The 22256-nt window shown below is 43.3% G+C and overlaps 1 protein-coding gene across 1 annotated transcript in view; it reads right to left on the reverse strand.

The window, feature by feature from the left end:
• Positions 1-12977: 12977 nt before the first annotated feature.
• Positions 12978-22256, reverse strand: part of LOC106568186 (glial cell line-derived neurotrophic factor-like) — a 77348-nt gene continuing 68069 nt past the window's right edge. Inside the window, exon 3 of the mRNA XM_014138303.3 lies at positions 12978-16200. Coding sequence (XP_013993778.1) covers positions 15626-16200 — 575 coding nt within the window. The 3' untranslated portion in view covers positions 12978-15625. The remainder of the gene's footprint in view (positions 16201-22256) is intronic.

Genomic DNA, 22256 nt, shown 5'->3' on the forward strand with positions numbered 1-22256 from the left:
CAATGGACATTAGACCGGTGGAAATCTGTCCTTTCGTCTGATGATTCCAAATTTTAGATTTTTGGTTCTAACCTGTGTCTTTGGGAGACGCAGAGTAGGTGAACGGATGATCTCCTTATGTGTAGTTCCCACCCTGAAGCATGGAGGAGGAGGTGTGATGGTGTGTGGGTGCTTTGCTGGTGACACTGTCTGTGATTTATTTAGAATTCCATGGCACACGTAATCAGCATGACTACCACAGCATTCTGCAGCTATACGCCATCCCATCTGGTTTGCGCTTAGTGGGACTATCAGTACTGAGCAGCTGTCTTCATCGACCTGGCCAAGGCTTTCGACTCTGCAGACAAGAATGCGGTGATTGACAGACTCAATAGCCTTGGCTTCTCAAATGACTTCCTCGTCTGGTTCACCAACTACTTCTCAGATAGAGTTCACTTTGTCAAATCGGAAGGCCTGTTGTCCGGACCTCTGGCAGTCTCTATGAGGGTGCCACAGGGTTCAATTCTCGGGCCGACACTTTTCTCTGTATATATCAATGATGTTGCTCTTGCTGCTGGTGATTCTCTGATCCACCTCTACGCAGACGACACCATTCTGTATGCATCAGGCAGTTCTTTGGACACTGTGCTAACAAACCTCCAAACGAGCTTCAATGCCATACAACACTCTTTCCGTGGCCTCCAACTGCTTTTAAATGCTAGTAAAACTAAGTGCATGCTCTTCATAAATAGAATTTAAAGTCATGTCTCATTATGATATGTGGAGAAATAAGTATAGCCAGTTACAATTGTAATGGCCTAGCGGATAATAAGAAAAGACGATCAGTATTTACCTTGTTAAAAGAGAAGGAATATAATATCTATTGTTTACAGGAAACCCATTCAACAATTTTAGATGAAGTTTTGTGGAAAAAGAACTGCGGGGGCGAAATATATTTCTCCCATGGGCAAAGAAATTCAAAAGGGTGGTTTTAATTAACAGTAATTTTGATCCAAATGTGCAAATTGTCCAAACAGATTATCAAGGTAGATGGATTATTTTAAATATGTTATTGGACAATAAACAGATATGGCTTATTAACCTATACGGTCCGAATAATGATGATCCAAGCTTCTTTGAAAATATATATAAGAATTTATCAACTCTACAAGCAACACTAGACTCTATTATTATGGTGGGAGATTTTAATACAGTCTTAAATACCTCTATGGACCGGAAAGGAAATCACACTACAAACTATGACCCTCAGGCACTTAAGGAAATCATGAATGTCATGGATATATTGGAATTAGTGGATATATGTAGACTTAAATACCCTGACCTAGTGAGATATACATGGCGGAGGCTTAATCAAGCTAGTCGTCTTGACTACTTTCTTATGCCATTCTCTCTGGCACCAAAAGTTTAAAAAGTGTTGATAGGGGACAGAATACGGTCGGATCATCACATAATTGGCATATATATTACTCTTACAGAATTTCCACGTGGGCGAGGATATTGGAAATTTAATCAAAGCCTACAAGATGATAAATTGTTTAGAACTAGGACAGAAGAATTTATAACTGACCTTTTCAGACATAACATAGGTACAGCAGATCCCCTTATTGTATGGGACACTTTTAAGTGTGCCTTTAGAGGCCATGCAATTCAGTACTCATCTATAAAACAAAAGCAATTTAGATCAAAAGAGTCCATATTAACAAAGGAAATTGAAGGACTAACAATACAGTTAGATAGCAATAAAACCATAGAGGCACAGAATAAGTTAGATGAAAAACAAAAAGAAATGGAGGAACTTATCCTGTTAGGGCTAGGGGGCAGTATTTGCACGGCTGGATAAATTTTTTTACCCGATTTAATCTGGTTACTAATCCTACCCAGTAACTAGAATATGCATATACTTATTATATATGGATAGAAAACACTCTAAAGTTTCTAAAACTGTTTGAATGGTGTCTGTGAGTATAACAGAACTCATTTGGCAGGCAAAACCCTGAGACATTTTCTGACAGGAAGTGGATACCTGATGTGTTGTATTACCTTTAAACCTATGCCATTGAAAAACACAGGGGCTGAGGAATATTTTGGCACTTCCTATTGCTTCCACTAGATGTCACCAGCCTTTACAAAGTGTTTTGAGTCTTCTGGAGGGAGATCTGACCGAACAAGAGCCATGGAACGATGATGGCCCATTAGACACCTGGCGCGCGAGTTCATGTTGGGTACCCTCGTTCCAATACGTTATAAAAGAGAATGCATTCGTCCACCTTGAATATTATTCATGTTCTGGTTAAAAAAGGCCCTAATGATTTATGCTATACAACGTTTGACATGTTTGAACGAACGTAAATATATTTTTTCCCCTCGTTCATGAAGTGAAGTCCGGCGGGCTTAGATCATGTGCTAACAAGACGGAGATTTTTGGACATAAATGATGAGCTTTTTTGAACAAAACTACATTCGTTATGGACCTGTGATACCTGGAAGTGACATCTGATGAAGAGAATCAAAGGTAATGGATTATTTACATAGTATTTTCGATTTTAGATCTCCCCAACATGACGGCTTGTCTGTATCGCAACGCGTATTTTTCTGGGCGCAGTGCTCAGATTATTGCAACGTGTGATTTCCCAGTAAGGTTATTTTTAAATCTGGCAAGTTGATTGCGTTCAAGAGATGTAAATCTATAATTCTTTAAATGACAATATAATATTTTACCAATGTTTTCTAATTTTAATTATTTAACCTGTTAGGGCTAGGGGGCAGTATTGACACGGCTGGATAAAAAACGTACCCGATTTAATCTGGTTACTACTCCTGCCCAGTAACTAGAATATGCATATAATTATTGGCTTTGGATAGAAAACACTCCAGAGTTTCTAAAACTGTTTGAATGGTGTCTGTGAGTATAACAGAACTCAAATGGCAGGTCAAAACCTGAGAATATTCTGTACAGGAAGTACCCTGTCTGACCATATCTTGGCCTTCTTTGCCCATCTCTATCCAAAACAAAGGATCTCTGCTGTTACGTGACACTTCCTACGGCTCACATGGGCTCTCAGAAGGCGGCAAAAAGCTGAATCGTGGCTTTGCATGCTCTGGCTGAAAAAAAGTAGCGCGTTTGGGTAGTGGCTGGTTACAGTACTGTGAGATTCAGGCGCGTGCCCGCGTCGACCGAATGCTTTGTTTTCTTTCCTCTGTTTACCTAAACGCAGATTCCCGGTCGGAATATTATCGTTTTTTTACGAGAAAAATGGCATAAAAATGGATTTTAAACAGCGGTTGACATACTTCGAAGTACGGTAATGGAATATTTAGATTTTTTTTGTCACGAATTGCGCCATGCTCGTGACCCTGATTTACCATTTCGGATAGTGTCTGGAACGCACGAACAAAACGCCGCTATTTGGATATAACGATGGATTATTTTGGACCAAACCAACATTTGTTATTGAAGTAGCAGTCCTGGGAGTGCATTCTGATGAAGACAACAAAGCTAATCAAACTTTTGTAATAGTAAATCTGACTTTGGTCAGGGCTAAACTTGGTGGGTGTCTAAATGGCTAGCCGTGATGGCTGGGCTATCTACTGAGAATATTACAAAATGTGCTTTCACCGAAAAGTATTTTAAAATCGGACACCTCGATTGCACAAAGGAGTTCTGTATCTATAATTCTTAAAATAATTGTTATGTTTTTTGTGAACGTTTATCGTGAGTAATTTAGTAAATTCCCCGGAAGTTTGCGGGGGGTATGCTAGTTCTGAACATCACATGCTAATGTAAAGAGCTGGTTTTTGATATAAATATGAACTTGATTGAACAAAACATGCATGTATTGTATAACATAATGTCCTAGGTGTGTCATCTGATGAAGATCATCAAAGGTTAGTGCTGCATTTAGCTGTCTTCTGGGGTTTTGTGACATTATATGCTAGCTTGAAAAATGGGTGTCTGATTATTTCTGGCTGGGTACTCTGCTGACATAATCTAATGTTTTGCTTTCGTTGTAAAGCCTTTTTGAAATCGGACAGTGTGGTTAGATTAACGAGAGTCTTGTCTTTAAAATGCTGTAAAATAGTCATATGTTTGAGAAATTGAAGTAATAGCATTTCTAAGGTATTTGAAAATCGCGCCACGGGATTCAACTGGCTGTTGCGTAGGTGGGACGAATTCGTCCCGCCTAGCCCCCACTCCTATATAAATGGTAGATTATCAGACACGCAACAAGAAGGTCTGATATCATTATTACTGAAACTGGACCCAAATGGTATATACACTGCTCAACAAAAATAAAGGGAACACTTAAACACACAATGTAACTCCAAGTCAATCACACTTCTGTGAAATCAAACTGTCCACTTAGGAAGCAACACTAATTGACAATACATTTCACATGCTGTTGTGCAAATGGAATAGACAACAGGTTTTTTGCACACCAGTGTTTCTACTTGCACATCTTCATCTGCACATCTATCAATCCAGTGTTAATTTTCTAAATTGTAATTACTTCGCTACTATGGCTTATTTATTGCCTAACCTCCTTTCTTGTCTCACTGCTTTGCTTTATCTTGGCCAGGTCGCAGTTGTGAATGAGAACTTGTTCTCAACTGGCCTACTTATCCAAATGGAATAGACAACAGGTGGAAATTATAGGCAATTAGCAAGACACCCCCAATAAAGGAGTGGTTCTGCAGGTGGGGACCACAGACCACTTCTCAGTTCCTATGCTTCCTGGCTGATGTTTTGGTCACTTTTGAATGCTGGCAGTGCTTTCACTCTAGTGGTAGCATGAGACAGAGTCTACAACCCACACAAGTGGCTCAGGTAGTGCAGCTCATCCAGGATGGCACATCAATGCGAGCTGCGGCAAGAAGGTTTGCTGTGTCTGTCAGCGTAGTGTCCAGAGCATGGAGGCGCTACCAGGAGACAGGCCAGTACATCAGGAGACGTGGAGGAGTCCGTAGGAGGGCAACAACCCAGCAGCAGGACCGCTACCTCCGCCTTTGTGCAAGGAGGAGCAGGAGGAGCACTGCCAAAGCCCTGCAAAATGACCTCCAGCAGGCCACAAATGTGCATGTGTCTGCTCAAACGGTCAGAAACAGACTCCATGAGGATGGTATGAGGGCCCGACGTCCACAGGTGGGGGTTGTGCTTACAGCTCAACACCGTGCAGGATGTTTGGCATTTGCCAGAGAACACCAAGATTGGCAAATTCGCCACTGGCGCCCTGTGCTCTTCACAGATGAAAGCAGGTTCACACTGAGCACATGTTGTAAAAGCATTCCAGGTGAAGCTGGTTGAGAGAATGCCAAGAGTGTGCAAAACTGTCATCAAGGCAAAGAGTGTCTACTTTGAAGAATCTCAAATATATTTTGATTTGTTTAACACTTTTTTGGTTACTACATGATTCCGTATGTGTTGTTTCATAGTTTTGATGTCTTCACTATTATTCTACAATGTAGAAAATAGTAAAAATAAAGAGAAACCGTGGTACTGACTGGTACTGTACATAAACAGTAGAGCTATCTTACGCAACATGTATGGTATGGCCACCCAAATGTGTCAGAGCTGAATAGCTAGAAATGTTTAAAATATCCTTTAATTGCTGCTTTCACCTCACCCAGAAACTAAATAAGTGATGACAGTCAGCAGTGTTGTCCTAAATCTCCTGTCCAACCTGTAGATTGTCTATAATTATGTTAGTGTGAGGGAAAAAGCTAGTAGGGTACAGTGCATGGATCACGTCTATGTTCATTACAGTCCTCTGGAATGTAGCCTCTGGCTTTTACCCACCTTACAGTTTCATCTATATTTTTCGTTGCTGAATATTTACCACCACAAACCAATGCTGGCACTAAGACCACACTCAACAATTTGTATACGCTACAGTTCAAAGGTTTGGGGTCACTTAGAAATGTCCTTGTTTTTGAAAGAAAATCACATTTTTTGTCCATGTAAAATCACATCAAATTGATCAGAATACAGTGTAGACATTGTTAAGGTTGTAAATGACTATTGTAGCTGGAAATGGCAGATTATTTTTGAAATACCTACGTAGGCGTACAGAGGCCCATTATCGGCAACCATCACTCCTGTGTTCCAATGGAACATTGTGTTAGCTAATCCAAGTTTATCATTTTAAAAAGGCTCATAAGAAAAAACTTTTGCAATTATGTTAGCACAGCTGAAAACTGTTGTTCTGATTAAAGAAGCAATAAAACTGGCCTTCTTTAGACTAGTTGAGTATCTGGAGCATCAAATCAAAGTTTATTTGTCACTGTAACGAGTATCGTGTGTGGAGGACCAAGACGCAACAGGGAAGTGTATACTCATCTTCTCTTTTTAATATATAAGAAGGAGAAACAAAATAAACACGCATACAATTAACTGAAACGACACTAACAGTTCTGTCAGGTGACAAGCACAAAACAGAATACAACTACCCACAATACAATCACACCCCTAATTATAGGACCTTCAATCAGAGGCAACGATAGACAGCTGACTCCAACTGAAGGTCCCAACACCAATTAACTAAACATAGAAATACAAATGACTAGACAGAACAGAAATAAACTAACATAGAACAATAACCAAAACCCTGGACTAATAAATCAAATACCCCTCTCCACATGGACACATACACACAACCACCCTGAACCACATAAAACAAATACCCCCTGCCACGTCCTGACCAAACTAAACACTAACAAATAACACCTTTACAGGTCAGAACGTGACAGTCACGTGCGCCGAATACAACAGGTGTTGACCTTACAGCGAAGTGCTTATTTACAGGCTCTAACCAACAGTGCAATTTTTAAGTAAAAACAAGTTATTAGGTGAAAAATATATAAGTAAAGAAATAAAAACAGAGTGTGATTACACAGTCGTCCGGAACAGCTGATGCTCTCATTCATGCCTCAATGTTTCTTGCCGCGAAGCGAGCATAGAAGTGATTTAGCTCGTCTGGTAGGCTTGTGTCACTGGGCAGCTCGCGGCTGTGCTTCCCTTTGTAGTCTGTAATAGTTTGCAAGCCCTGCCACATAAGACGAGCGTCGGTAGTAGTAGTGCGATTCAATCTTAGCCCTGTATTGACGCTTTGCCTGTTTGATGGTTCGTCGGAGGGCATAGCAGTATTTCTTTTAAGCTTCCGGGTTAGAGTCCCGTACCTTGAAATCGGCAGCTCTACCCTTTAGCTCAGTGCGAATGTTGCCTGTAATCCATGGCTTCTGGTTGGGGTATGTACGTACAGTCACAGTGGGGATGAAGTCCTCGATGCACTTATTGATAAAGCCAGTGACTAATATGATGTACTCCTCAATGTCATCGGAAGAATCCCAGAACATGTTCCAGTCTGTGATAGCAAAACAGTCCTATAGTTTAGCATCTGCTTCATCTGACCACTTTTTTACTGACCGAGTCACTGGTGCTTCCTGCTTTAATTTTTGCTTGTAAGCAGGAATCAGGAGGATAGAATTGTGGTCAGATTTACCAAATGGAGGGCGAGGGAGAGCTTTGTACTCTGTGTGTGGAGTAGAGGTGATCTAGAATTTTTTTCCCTCTGGTTGCATATTTGACATGTTGATAGAAAGCATTTGTGGGTTCGATTACAGGCTCAAAATGGCCAGAAACAAATAACTTTCTTCTGAAATTCACCAATCTTTTCTTGTTCTGAGAAATTAAGGTTAATCCATGTGAAAAATTTCCAAGAAACTGAAGATCTGTTACAACGCTCTGTTACGTACTACTCCCTTCACAGAATAGCGCAAACTGGCGCTAACCAGAATACAAATAGGAGTGCACAACTGAGCAAGAGGACAAGTACATTAGAGTGTCTAGTATAATAAACAGACGCCTCACAAGTCCTCAACTGGCAGCTTCATTAAATAGTACCTGCAAAACACCAGTCTCAACGTCAACAGTGAAGATGCGACTCTGGGATGCTGGTCTTCTAGGCAGTGTTCCTCTGTCCAGTGTCTGTGTTATTTTGCCCATCTTAAACTTTTCTTGATATTGTCCAGTCTGAGATATGGCTTTTTCTTTGCCACTCTGCCTAAAAGGCCAGCATCCCGGAGTCGCCTCTTCACTGTTGACGTTGATACTGTCAGAAACATCTCAAGAAAGCTCATCTGCGTGCTCGTCGTCCTTACCAGGGTCTTGACCTGACTACAGTTTGGCGTCATAACAGACTTCAGTGGGCAAATGCTCCCCTTCGATGGCCACTGACACGCTGGAGAAGTGTGCTCTTCACGGATGACTCCCAGTTGAAACTGTACCGGGCAGATGGCTGATGGCGTGTATAGCGTTGTGTGAGCAAGTGATTTGCTGATGTCAACGTTGTGAACAGATTGCACCATGATGGTGAAGGGTTATGGTATGGGCAGGCAGGCTTAAGTTAGGGACAATGAACACAAATGCATTTTATTGATGGCAATTTGAATGCACAGAGTTACAGTGACGAGATCCTAAGGCCCATTGTCCTGCCATTCATCCGCCACCATTACCTCATGTTTCGGCATGATAATGCACGGCCCCATGTCGCAAGGATCTATACACAATTCCTTGAAGCTGAAAATTTTCCAGTTCTTCCATGGCCTGCACCCATTGAGGATGTTTGGGATGCTCTAGATCGACGTGTATGACAGCGTGTTCTTGTTCCCGCCAAATCCAGCAACTTCGCACAGCCATTGAAGAGGAGTGGGACAACATTCCACAGGCCACAATCAACAGCCTGATCAACTCTATGCGAAGGAGATGTTGTGCTGCATGAGGCAAATGGTGGATACTGACTTGTTTTATGATCCACACCCCTACTTAAAAAAAGGTGCATATCTGTATTCCCAGTCATGGGCCTAATGAATGTACAGTGGGGGAAAAAAGTATTTGATCCCCTGCTGATTTTGTATGTTTGCCCACTGACAAAGAAATGATCAGTCTATAATTTTAATGGTAGGTTTATTTGAACAGTGAGAGACAGAATAACAACAAAAATATCGAGAAAACGCATGTCAAAAATATTATAAATTGATTTGCATTTTAATGAGAGAAATAAGTATTTGACCCCCTCTCAATCAGAAAGATTTCTGGCTCCCAGGTGTCTTTTATACAGGTAACGAGCTGAGATTAGGAGCACACTCTTAAAGGGAGTGCTCCTAACCGCAACTTGTTACCTGTATGCACATATAACTAGGAATAAAGTTACAGATGGAAAACAGTAGTATGTGACAAGTCAAAAAGGTTTTTGCAAAAAGGGTCAATGCAGATAGTTAACCAAATAGCTCCTCGGACTAACTACATTTAACAAAAATATAAACACAACATGCAACAATTTCAAAGATCTTACATAGTTACAGTTCATATAAGGACATCAGTCAACTTAAATACAGTGGGGGGAAAAAGTATTTGATCGCCTGCTGATTTTGTACATTTGCCCACTGACAAAGAAATGATCAGTCTATAATTTTAATGGTAGGTTTATATGAACAGTGAGAGACAGAATAACAACAAAAAAATCAAATACTTATTTCTCTCATTAAAATGCAAATCAATTTATAACATTTTTGACATACGTTTTTATTCTGTTGTTATTCTGTCTCTCACTGTTCAAATAAACCTACCATTAAAATTATAGACTGATCATTTCTTTGTCAGAGGGCAAACATACAAAATCAGCAGGGGATCAAATACTTTTTCCCCCCACTGTATCTACCTCAACTACCTTGTACCCCTGCACATCGACTTGGTACTAGTACCTTGTGTATATAGCCAAGTTATCATTACTAATTGTGTATCTATTATTACGTGATTTACTTTTCTATTATTTCTCTTTCTTTCTCTCTGCATTGTTGGGAAGGGCCCGTAAGTAAGCATTTCACTGTTAGTCCATATCTGTTGTTTACGAAGCATGTGACAGATACATTTGATTTGAGTTTTGAGGGATTGAGAAGACCATTCAGTTTTGACAAACACTACTTTAGTGTCTTTATAAAGTAGCAGTTCTCATTCACCAGTGTGAATACCCAGTCCCTAGATTTTGTTAACGTTTTTAAGAAAACAGGCATGAAAAGGGTTAGTTTTGTCTTTCCTTAGTGAATCAAATAGCACTGTGAATCAAATTGTGCTGTGCTTTGTCATGCACAATCATCCCAAGAGATCATGACTAGAAAGCGTGTTCTAAACACAAACCCTTGAAAGCTGCTCATCATCTGGACTGTGACCAGTTCGCCATGAAAAAGCCTCAAACGTCCTGAAAACCGTAATGAGTCCCAAAGGAACGTGGCTCAGCCAACCGCCAAGCCCTAAGGCCTAATCTTCTTGCCCAGCACTACTATTCCAAGGGGTGATGTCACCAGCCAGTGGCTGCAGCAGTGTCGGTTACCAGCCCAGGAATGCCAAAATGTTAGAATGCAGGATCAGTGAGTGACGTAACAGTCCAGCAATGTCCAGTGGGATCATCTGCCTCTTTTAGTAGTGGGCAAAGGGTGTGTTTTGGGCTGGATGTGGCACTACAATCCGTATAAGTCATGGAGCAATCAGAGGATCAAATCTCTCCTCTGGACAGGTCCCAGGTTTCTCCTCATCTCCTTGCCCCCAATCTTTGGCTTGTTTTTTAGTTTTTTGTTCAAAAGAGGGGCAGGTTTTGGACTAAAGAAATGTGCTTGTCGATGGTCCAGGCCTGAAGTCATCATCCTCACACAGCTTGATGGACAGCTGTGTGTACATAATCAGGGCTTTCCTTTTATCCACTGGAAAAACCAAGGTACATAAACCCACCTTGAGGTGTATACACACTGGCAGAAATTGACTGACTCACACCGCCTGTGCCATTTTTCTCATCAGTGTTTACACATCTTCTCTGTGCGGTGGAAACATTTTCCCTGAGTGCCTCGATTTCCAGCATGGTGTCGCTTTCCAGCAAGCTTTTGTTTACCGTACAGACCTGGCCCCGGCATTCAGGAATACACAACAGGAGGATGCAAAGCACTGGCGAGCCTCTCCTCCCTCTAATCTACCCCTACAACCCCCTAACACACACCTAAAACCCTCAACCACCCCTCCCTGACCCTTCCTATAAAACCTCAAACCCCCTCTTACCTGACCCTCCCCATAAAACCTCAAACCTCCCCTGCCCTGACCCTCCCTATAAAACCTCAAACCTCCCCTCCCCTGCCCTGACCCTACCCTATAAAACCTCCCCTGCCCTGACCCTCCCTATAACACCTCAAACCTACCCTGCCCTGACCCTCTCTATAAAACCTCAAACCTCCCCTGCCCTGACCCTCTCTATAAAACCTCAAACCTCCCCTCCCCTGACCCTCTCTATAAAACCTCAAACCTCCCCTGCCCTGACCCTCTCTATAAAACCTCAAACCTCCCCTGCCCTAACATCTGTCCTTCAAGTGCTGATGGCAACCTCCAACGAGGTTATTCCACCATGAGAATTACTTTTGCACTCGCCTTTCTTACAATCTCAGAACAGGCTGCTTTCTCTTCCCCCTCAAATGTCTGTCAGGGAGAGACTACACATGGAGTACTTTGTTACGGAAGACCTTTCTTATAAATGACCAATAGGATTCTACAGAACTCGCACTGTATTTTGTATTGAGTAGCAATCAGGCGCACAACATTTTGATAGAAACAAGTTTAATTCTGTAAAAAGTTATAAAATATTGTACAAAAATAAAATTTGTTGAGAGCTTTGGTTCAGTAACACAAAACAAGTGAGACATTACACCTTTTCTTTCACAGAGGCAATAACGACACAAACATAGGTCTGAAAACAAATAATGCAATTTTTTTCTGCCTGCCTGGTGTTTGTACACTTTGCATGTTTATCTTCACAGAATAACTGCCGGAGTTATGAACACACAGGAAAAGATCACTGACTGTTGAGCAAACAACCATAAGACAGAGGGGTCAGTCAGTTAGTTCACACACACTTTAAGATATCGTGCAGAAGGGTAAGGGCCCAAGAGGCTGCGAGGTTGTCTCCAGAAGACTTACACAGAAATCCGATATTAAAGGGGTAGATGGTCCAAATGAAAAGTGTGCTGTGATAAAATGGTAGATTTTTCTCTGACAGTATTTGGCCTAAATTTCAGCTTGATGCCGTGGATTTGTTCTGTGTGCAGGGTGGATTATGAGACTAAAGCTGTGTTGGTTGCAGTTGGGTGAGCACAGATACTCTGGTCCATAATCCATGCCCTTCATCAAGTCCTGTGGCTCTCTCTGTTTCCCTCAGAAGCTCCTCTCTATGATAATGGGACAAAGGCATAGCAGTAATATTATGCTCTTAAAGAATCCTCTGTTAGTGTTCCTTTCTGTTTAGTAGTTGTTTTGGGTGAGTGTATACTCTATGCTGTATAATGCTCACACTGAATGCCTGGTTACCCGGTGCACCCCTCTCTCCCCTTCAGTGATGTCACAAACACTATCTGTCTCTCTTTTTGTTGTACTGTCTGGTCTTAAGACATACACTTCCTTACATATTTATTTGGACAGTGAAACTAAATAACCTGTACATTTGTCCCTATACACCAGCATTTGGGATTTGAGATCAAATGTTTCAGATGAGGTGAGAGTGCAAAATGTCACCTTTTAATTTCAGGGTATATTCATACATATCTGTTTTACCGTTTAGAAATTAAATTACTTTGTAAGTAGTCCCCCCCTCCCCACACTTGAAGATATGTAAAAGTGACTCCAAAATTACACAATACATTATTTACTATTGGGAAAAACATAATTCGTAACACAACCAAAACAAACTGCAAATGCATCCAACAAGTTTGTAAAGTCACAAGCTTGATAGGAATATGGGAACAAATACTACACTTTTGACTACTTTAATACACTACAAGTAGTCAAAAGTGTAGTATTTGTTCCCATATTCCTATCAAGCTTGTGACTCTACAAACTTGTTGGATGCATTTGCAGTTTGTTTTGGTTGTGTTACGAATTATGTTTTTCCCAATAGTAAATAATGTATTGTGTAATTTTGGAGTCACTTTTATTGTAAATAAGAATATAATGTATTTCGGGACACTTCTGCATTAATGTGGTTTCTAGCAATGATTACGGATAATCATGAATGAATCGTGAATAATGATGAGTGAGAAAGTTAGACATCAATATCATATCCCCCAAAAAATGCTAACCTCCCCTGTTGGTAAAGATGAGAGGTTAGCATGTCTTGGAGGTATGACCTTTGTATCTCTAACTTTCTCATTGTGTGCTAGGAATATGGGACCAAATACAACATTTCTGACCACTTTAATACACATATGTGATTCTGTCCAAATATTTATGACACTTTCAAATGGGGGGACTAGATACATAGCGCTTTAATTTTTAAACGGATAAACAGAATGTCGGAAAATACCCTAAAATAAAAGGTGACATTCTGTACTGTCACCTCATATGAAATATTTGATCTCAAATTGAAAACGCTGGAGTATAGACCCAAGTGAAAAGTTTTAGCTTCACTGTCCAAATAAATATGTAGGGGAGTGTGTGTCGGTTTGGCTAAGAGAGGCAGAGCCAAGATCGCCCTTAAATGGTCTTAAGCACTGGTGTTCCAGTGGGAGTAGTGGGCTAAGCTGCATGTTAGAGGATTGTTTTCATACAAACCCCAGATCAGTAAGAAAAACCTGTTTGTCTGTCAAAGCAGAGACCACAGAGACAGAGACACTCCCAGGAACGCTAAAGCCTACTGGGACAGTAACCACTACGAAGTATTTGCCCGGACTTGGTGTAGAGCCAGGACCAGGCTGAAGGGTTGAGGGTAACAGACCCTGGCAGCCAAGTGTACATGCATACCATCAACTTCTGCACTGTGATGGCCAAAGGACAGTGGGTCCCTTTTCCACATTCTAGTGTCAAGGTTTTTACTGACTGCTTCTATGATATCAGAGAGTTTCTGTGCTACCATCACTCCTGGCTAGCTTTTTTGTAGCATTTTGTAAAGCGTTTAGTAACATATTACTTTGCAAACGGTGTGATAGAGAGAGAATGCAATTGAATTGAAAGCAGTGGGCCTGAAGGCTGGCCATATCCAACCTGTCCTGCACCACTTCTCTAGCAATGAGGTCATTTTGTTATTCTGTAAAAAAAGGATGTCTTGAATTAATGTGGAGAGTATCATTGTAAGGAAAGCTACACAGCTCTCCGGGATAACCACTGGCAGTACGACTTTATGTCTAGAAAATAAACAGTGAATGCAGGCTTTGTATGTTCCTTTGCAAACCGATAATGGCATGCCATGATTTTGGCAGTAGTCTTGTTTACCCATCTACTTGGTTAGCGTGAGGAGTGAGGAGCAGCTGACTGGTGTCTCCCAGGCCCTCAGCCCCTAACGTCCCAGGCTGCTCAGCCCTCTCTGCTTTCCATTAGTGACAAATGAGGAACACTGTCAAAGACGCTCAAACCTGGCATCATTCAAAAGGATCGAAAGCAGAGATAAGATTTTTAAGTTTTGAAAAAGGTTGGAATTGGTCCTCTCCACCCTGTCTCTTTCTTTCTGCGCCCCCTCTCTAAATCGATACCTTCTGTTATTCTCAGAAATCTATGATGTTTTGGAATCGGCAGTGGGTTTAGGATTAACTACCATGGATTACAGATATAAACTGTACAGCATTTTGAAACTGAAGGATGAGTTTTATTAGTTTTGGCTGCACCTTGAATCCGGTTGTTTCAGCACAATCTGATTCTACTTAGAAAACACATGGTCCACTTTGGTACCATCCGGGATAAAACAGAGCTCAAATAAATAAGAAGAACAAACATTTATTTTATAAAATGGACTGCAATAAATAACAATAAGTTAATTCAATCTTAATAAATACATCTTGTGTGTGTATATATATATATAAAAATTCTAAATATCTTGGATTTTACATCGATGTGTCTGTCTCTTTGCTATAGGACTAAACCAGTCAACAGGTTCCCTCGTTCATTGTGAATGTAAACTTTAAGCTCCAGTCTGTGCAGTGAAACCAGAACACTCTGGACTGCAGCTGGAAATATTCGTCAGGAAGAGTTCTGCTCTCACTGTATGCCTCATGATCTGACTACGGAAAAACAGACGTTTTTGAGGAACAATATCCTGAATTCCTCTGATTCCGTCTCAGCAGCTCCATTGCAGGCAAGCCTGTGAATGTAACAGCATGGTTTCACAGGGAAATGAGAGCGTATCCCCCTGTAGGCGTCCAAGAACGTGATCCAATCATGAAGTGAATACTGAGCTGAATTGACAACGTCTCTTTTAAAGACCGTTACGCTGAATTTCCAAGTCATTTAAATTCTATGTAATTATAGCATTGAGGAGTCCCTTCTCCACTGTGACCTGATCTGGGCTCCGAATCAGCCTAATTACTGGAGGTTTGGGGACCACACCATCCCTGTTCACCTCACAGCAGCCTCTCAGGAGTGGGACACAGGACATGCTAATACTGTCCATGGTTCCTAAGACACCACTGGAGTGGACTGTATCCGTCTCATGTTCCCTTCTTTTCCCATGTGTTCCTTCATTCCAAGAGGCAGTACCAGCCTCTGAGAGGCTTTATGTTACTGCTCCTTCTCCTTTCTGTCTGTCAGCCTTTCTTTCATTCGTCTCTCCCAGAGTCAGACACAGCCACATTTGCGGGCGGAATGCTTCCGCAGAATGTGGTAGTCCTCGTTGTTGTCATCCAGGAATGACAGATCATCGTCAAACGTGATTGGTCGACAGCAGGTTCGGGAGGGTGTGTCCTTGACCAGCTTCTTGTTGTGGGTGAGGTTGTTGAGGATCTTGTCATAGTTGGTCTCTGCATCTGAACAAGGGCCGCTGCAGTACCGGAAGATCAGTTCCTCTTTGGTCCGGTAGCCCAACCCTAAATCTGTGACATTGAGATGGACCTCTTTTAGCAAGCAGCCTCGGCCTTCAACCGGCTTCATCCGCTGCTCCCCTCTTTCACTGCTCCTCCCTTTGCCCCCTCGCCCCCGACCCTTCTTCTCCCCGCGTCCTCCTCTCCCCTCTCCTCTCCGTCCCCCTCTTCGGTCTGTGTTTGCTGCTCCTCTCTGTCTCCCCTGCTCTCTCTGCTCCCTCCTTCCCCTTGAGCCGCCGCCAGACTCTGATGATCTTCTCAGTCTGCCAATGGTAGCCTTGATAAAATCCATTACATCCTCAAACTGGTCCGGATATGGGCCTGTGATGTCATCTTTAAGAGAGAGAGGATGCAAAGACGAAATTACTGATAATGCAATAGTGAACTCAATGCAATGAAATGACAACACATAGAGTCGTAATAAACAATAGAAGTAAAAATAGTAATGACAACAATTTGAATGTTAAATCAATATTGAGCATCCCCATGACAAAGTAGCAATGCTTCGATGACTGTAACAGTTGACAGTGCCATACAGAATATTGTTTTAGTCTTCCTCAGTCATTTTAGGCAGAGCCATATATTAAGAGTTCAGCCAGGTTTTATTCTCGCCAGGTTGGTGATGTAACAATATGTCAGCGCCTCTGAAACGACCCGCTGTAAACAAGCAAAACAAAGTAGCCAATTTAACAGACGTTTTTATTGATTGGCATTCTGGATAATGTGTCTCCAAATCTGTACTGTGTTGTGGTGTCAACAAATTGCATAGCTGCTTTCACTGGACATCTTCATAGGTTTTGAAACTATCAGAGATAAACAGTACAACATCAATTATCACTTAACTACGGCTATGGAGGAGAAAGTGGCGCTCTCAGAACGTTCAGACACAAACCGTATTGGCACAAGTCTTCTCTAAATATGACTCTGATCTTAGTTATAGGTCTTGGAATGGACAGCCTTCTCTTTCCCTTTTAAAACATTGAATCAGAGTTTACAGCACCTCTAGAAGGGAATCATACGGAATGTGACATTGAGTTAGAGCAGATCTCTCGGAGCACCTATTCTGCTTCAAATTCAAAACATGCAGGGAGCCCTCTGCCCTCTGCAGAGGGGAACAAGAAGACACCCAGAGAGTGCTTTGATCCTTATGTAATACATGTTGATTCTATTATAGTGTAAACCCCCTCCTGCTCCACAGCGCATAAGCATCTTGCAACCCACTCAGAAGATCACAGAAAACATTATTGTGAAATGACTCAATTAGTATGACACTATTACCCAACAGCAATCAGGTGGATGATGTTTTTATTATGTTTTAATGTGCGTGCGTGTATGTTTGTGCATCTGTGTATTTGGTCAGTGTAGGTAAGGTTAGTAGAGGGGCTATGCTGGCCTTGACATGTTTACTCCAGGCCTCAGTTCACTGGCCTGTGTGTGGTGGGCACAGGGCAGCCAGACAGGTTCTGTAGTGTGTCTGTCTGGCAGGTGGAGGTGTCAGTAACCCACCCTCTCTATGGTGGTGGGTGTCACCTGTCTGGCCTGTCCCACTACCAGGGTACAGGTAATCTGATCCACCCAGGTCCAAAGCTAATTGGGCCATCGCGGCCGTATCGGGTGAGCCAGGGGCCAATCTGTTTAGACACCCTGTGCCCTTTTGATTTAGACACTTCCTATTGTGTGGCTATCAGCTGATACACTATAGAGCAGACAGACAGGGGTAGGTACTATTCTATGCCAGCTGACAGACAGGGGTAGGTACTATTCTATGCCAGCTGACAGACAGGGGTAGGTACTATTCTATGCCAGCTGACAGACAGTGGGAGGTACTATTCTATGCCAGCTGACAGACAGGGGTAGGTACTATTCTATGCCAGCTGACAGACAGGGGTTGGTACTATTCTATGCCAGCTGACAGACAGGGGTAGGTACTATTCTATGCCAGCTGACAGACAGGGGTAGGTACTATTCTATGCCAGCTGACAGACAAGGGTAGGTCCTATTCTATGCAAGCTGACAGACAGGTGTAGGTACTATTCTATGCCAGCTGACAGACAGGGGTAGGTACTATTCTATGCCAGCTGACAGACAGGGGTAGGTACTATTCTATGTCAGCTGACAGACAGGGGTAGGTACTATTCTGTGCCAGCTGATAGACAGGGGTAGGTACTATTCTATGCCAGCTGACAGACAGGGGTAGGTATTATTCTATGCCAGCTGACAGACAGGGGTAGGTATTATTCTATGCCAGCTGACAGACAGGGGTAGGTATTATTCTATGCCAGCTGACAGACAGGGGTAGGTACTATTCTATGCCAGCTGACAGACAGGGGTAGGTACTATTCTATGCCAGCTGACAGACAGTGGGAGGTACTATTCTATGCCAGCTGACAGACAGGGGTTGGTACTATTCTATGCCAGCTGACAGACAGGGGTAGGTACTATTCTATGCCAGCTGACAGACAGGGGTAGGTACTATTCTATGCCAGCTGACAGACAAGGGTAGGTCCTATTCTATGCCAGCTGACAGACAGGTGTAGGTACTATTCTATGCCAGCTGACAGACAGGGGTAGGTACTATTCTATGCCAGCTGACAGACAGGGGTAGGTACTATTCTATGTCAGCTGACAGACAGGGGTAGGTACTATTCTGTGCCAGCTGATAGACAGGGGTAGGTACTATTCTATGCCAGCTGACAGACAGGGGTAGGTATTATTAAATGCCAGCTGACAGACAGGGGTAGGTATTATTCTATGCCAGCTGACAGACAGGGGTAGGTATTATTCTATGCCAGCTGACAGACAGGGGTAGGTACTATTCTATGTCAGCTGACAGACAGGGGTAGGTACTATTCTATGCCAGCTGACAGACAGGGGTAGGTACTATTCTATGCCAGCTGACAGAGAGTGGGAGGTACTATTCTATGCCAGCTGACAGACAGGGGTAGGTACTATTCTATGCCAGCTGATAGACAGGGGTAGGTACTATTCTATGCCAGCTGACAGACAGGGGTAGGTATTATTCTATGTCAGCTGACAGACAGGGGTAGGTACTATTCTATGCCAGCTGACAGACAGGGGTAGGTACTATTCTATGCCAGCTGACAGACAGGGGTAGGTACTATTTTATGCCAGCTGACAGACAGGGGTAGGTACTATTCTATGCCAGCTGACAGACAGTGGGAGGTACTATTCTATGCCAGCTGACAGACAGGGGTAGGTACTATTCTATGCCAGCTGACAGACAGTGGTAAGTACTATTCTATGCCAGCTGACAGACAGGGGAAGGTACTATTCTATGCCAGCTGACAGACAGGGGTAGGTACTATTCTATGCCAGCTGACAGACAGGGGAAGGTACTATTCTGTGCCAGCTGACAGGCAGGGGTAGGTACTATTCTATGTCAGTTGACAGACAGGAGTAGGTACTATTCTATGCCAGCTGACAGACAGGGGTAGGTACTATTCTATGCCAGCTGACAGACAGGGGTAGGTACTATTCTATGCCAGCTGACAGACAGGGGTAGGTACTATTCTATGCCAGCTGACAGACAGGGGTAGGTACTATTCTATTCCAGCTGACAGACAGTGCTTGGTACTATGCTATGCCAGCTGACAGACAGGGGTAGGTACTATTCAATGTCAGCTGACAGACAGGATTAGGTACTATTCTATGCCAGCTGACAGACAGGGGTAGGTACTATTTTATGCCAGCTGACAGACAGGGGTAGGTACTATTCTATGCCAGCTGACAGATAGGGGTAGGTACTATTCTATGCCAGCTGACAGACAGGGGTAGGTACTTTTCAATGTCAGCTGACAGACAGGGGTAGGTACTATTCTATGCCAGCAGACAGGCAGGGGTAGGTACTATTCTCTGTCAGCTGACAGACAGGAGTATGTACTATTCTATGCCAGATGACAGACAGGGGTAGGTACTATTCTATGCCAGCTGACAGACAGGGGTAGGTACTATTCTATGCCAGCTGACAGACAGGGGTAGGTACTATTCTATGCCAGCTGACAGACAGGGGTAGGTACTATTCTATGTCAGCTGACAGACAGGGGTAGGTACTATTCTATGCCACCTGACAGACAGGGGTAGGTACTATTCTATGCCAGCTGATAGACAGGGGTAGGTGCTATTCTATGCCAGCTGACAGACAGAGGTAGGTACTATTCTATGCCAGCTGACAGACAGTGGTAGGTACTATTCTATGCCAGCTGACAGACAGGGGTAGGTACTATTCTATGCCAGCTGACAGACAGGGGTAGGTACTATTCTATGCCAGCTGACAGACAGGGGTAGGTACTATTCTATGCCAGCTGACAGACAGGGGTAGGTACTATTCTATGCCAGCTGACAGACAGGGGTAGGTACTATTCTATGTCAGCTGACAGACAGTGGGAGGTACTATTCTATGCCAGCTGACAGACAGTGGGAGGTACTATTCTATGCCAGCTGACAGACAGGGGTAGGTACTATTCTATGCCAGCTGACAGACAGGGGTAGGTACTATTCTATTCCAGCTGACAGACAGGGGTAGGTACTATGCTATGCCAGCTGACAGACAGGGGTAGGTACTATTCAATGTCAGCTGACAGACAGGAGTAGGTACTATTCTATGCCAGCTGACAGACAGGGGTAGGTACTATTCTATGCCAGCTGACAGACTGGGGTAGGTACTATTCTATGCCAGCTGACAGACAAGGGTAGGTACTATTCTATGTCAGCTGACAGGCAGGGGTAGGTACTATTCTATGCCAGCAGACAGGCAGGGGTAGGTACTATTCTCTGTCAGCTGACAGACAGGAGTATGTACTATTCTATGCCAGATGACAGACAGGGGTAGGTACTATTCTATGCCAGCTGACAGACAGGGGTAGGTACTATTCTATGCCAGCTGACAGACAGGGGTAGGTACTATTCTCTGCCAGCTGAAAGACAGGGGTAGGTACTATTCTATGCCAGCTGACAGACAGGGGTAGGTACTATTCTATGCCAGCTGATAGACAGGGGTAGGTACTATTCTATGTCAGCTGACAGGCAGGGGTAGGTACTATTCTATGCCAGCAGACAGGCAGGGGTAGGTACTATTATATGCCAGCAGACAGGCAGGGGTAGGTACTATTCTCTGTCAGCTGACAGACAGGAGTATGTACTATTCTATGCCAGATGACAGACAGGGGTAGGTACTATTCTATGCCAGCTGACAGACAGGGGTAGGTACTATTCTATGCCAGCTGACAGACAGGGGTAGGTACTATTCTCTGCCAGCTGACAGACAGGGGTAGGTACTATTCTATGCCAGCTGACAGACAGGGGTAGGTACTATTCTATGCCAGCTGATAGACAGGGGTAGGTACTATTCTATTTCAGCTGACAGACAGGGGTAGGTACTATTCTATGCCAGCTGACATACAGGGGTACGTACTATTCTATGCCAGCAGACAGACAGGCGTAGGTACTATTCTATGCCAGCTGACAGACAGGGGTAGGTACAATTCTATGCCAGCAGACAGACAGGGGTAGGTACTATTCTATGCCAGCTGACAGACAGGGGTAGTTACTATTCTATGCCAGCTGACAGACAGGGGTAGGTACTATTCTATGCCAGCTGACAGACAGGGGTAGGTACTATTATATGCCAGATGACAGACAGGAGTAGGTACTATTCTATGCCAGCTGACAGACAGGGGTAGGTACTATTCTATGCCAGCTGACAGACAGGGGTAGGTACTATTCTATGCCAGCTGACAGACAGGGGTAGGTACTATTCTATGCCAGCTGACAGACAGGGGTAGGTACTATTCTATGCCAGCTGACAGACAGGGGTAGGTACTATTCTATGCCAGCTGACAGACAGGGGTAGGTACTATTCTACGTCAGCTGACAGACAGGAGTAGGTACTATTCTGTGCCAGCTGATAGACAGGGGTAGGTACTATTCTATGTCAGCTGACAGACAGGGGTAGGTACTATTAAATGTTAGCTGACAGACAGGACTAGGTACGATTCCAGGTCAGCTGACAGACAGTAGTAGGTACTATTCTATGCCAGCTGACAGACAGGGGTAGGTACTATTCTATGTCAGCTGACAGACAGGGGAAGGTACTATTCTATGTCAGCTGACAGACAGGGGTAGGTACTATTCTATGCCAGCTGACAGACAGGGGTAGGTACTATTCTATGCCAGCAGACAGGCAGGAGTAGGTACTATTCTATGTCCGCTGACAGACAGGACTAGGTACTATTCTATGCCAGCTGACAGACAGGGGTAGGTACTATTCTATGCCAGCTGATAGACAGGGGTAGGTACTGTTCTATTTCAGCTGACAGACAGGGATAGGTACTATTCTAAGCCAGCTGACAAACAGGGGTAGGTACTATTCT

The sequence above is a fragment of the Salmo salar genome, chromosome 13 (assembly GCF_965601325.2).
Source record: "Salmo salar chromosome 13, fSalSal1, whole genome shotgun sequence".
In the NCBI taxonomy this organism is placed as follows: domain Eukaryota; kingdom Metazoa; phylum Chordata; class Actinopteri; order Salmoniformes; family Salmonidae; genus Salmo; species Salmo salar.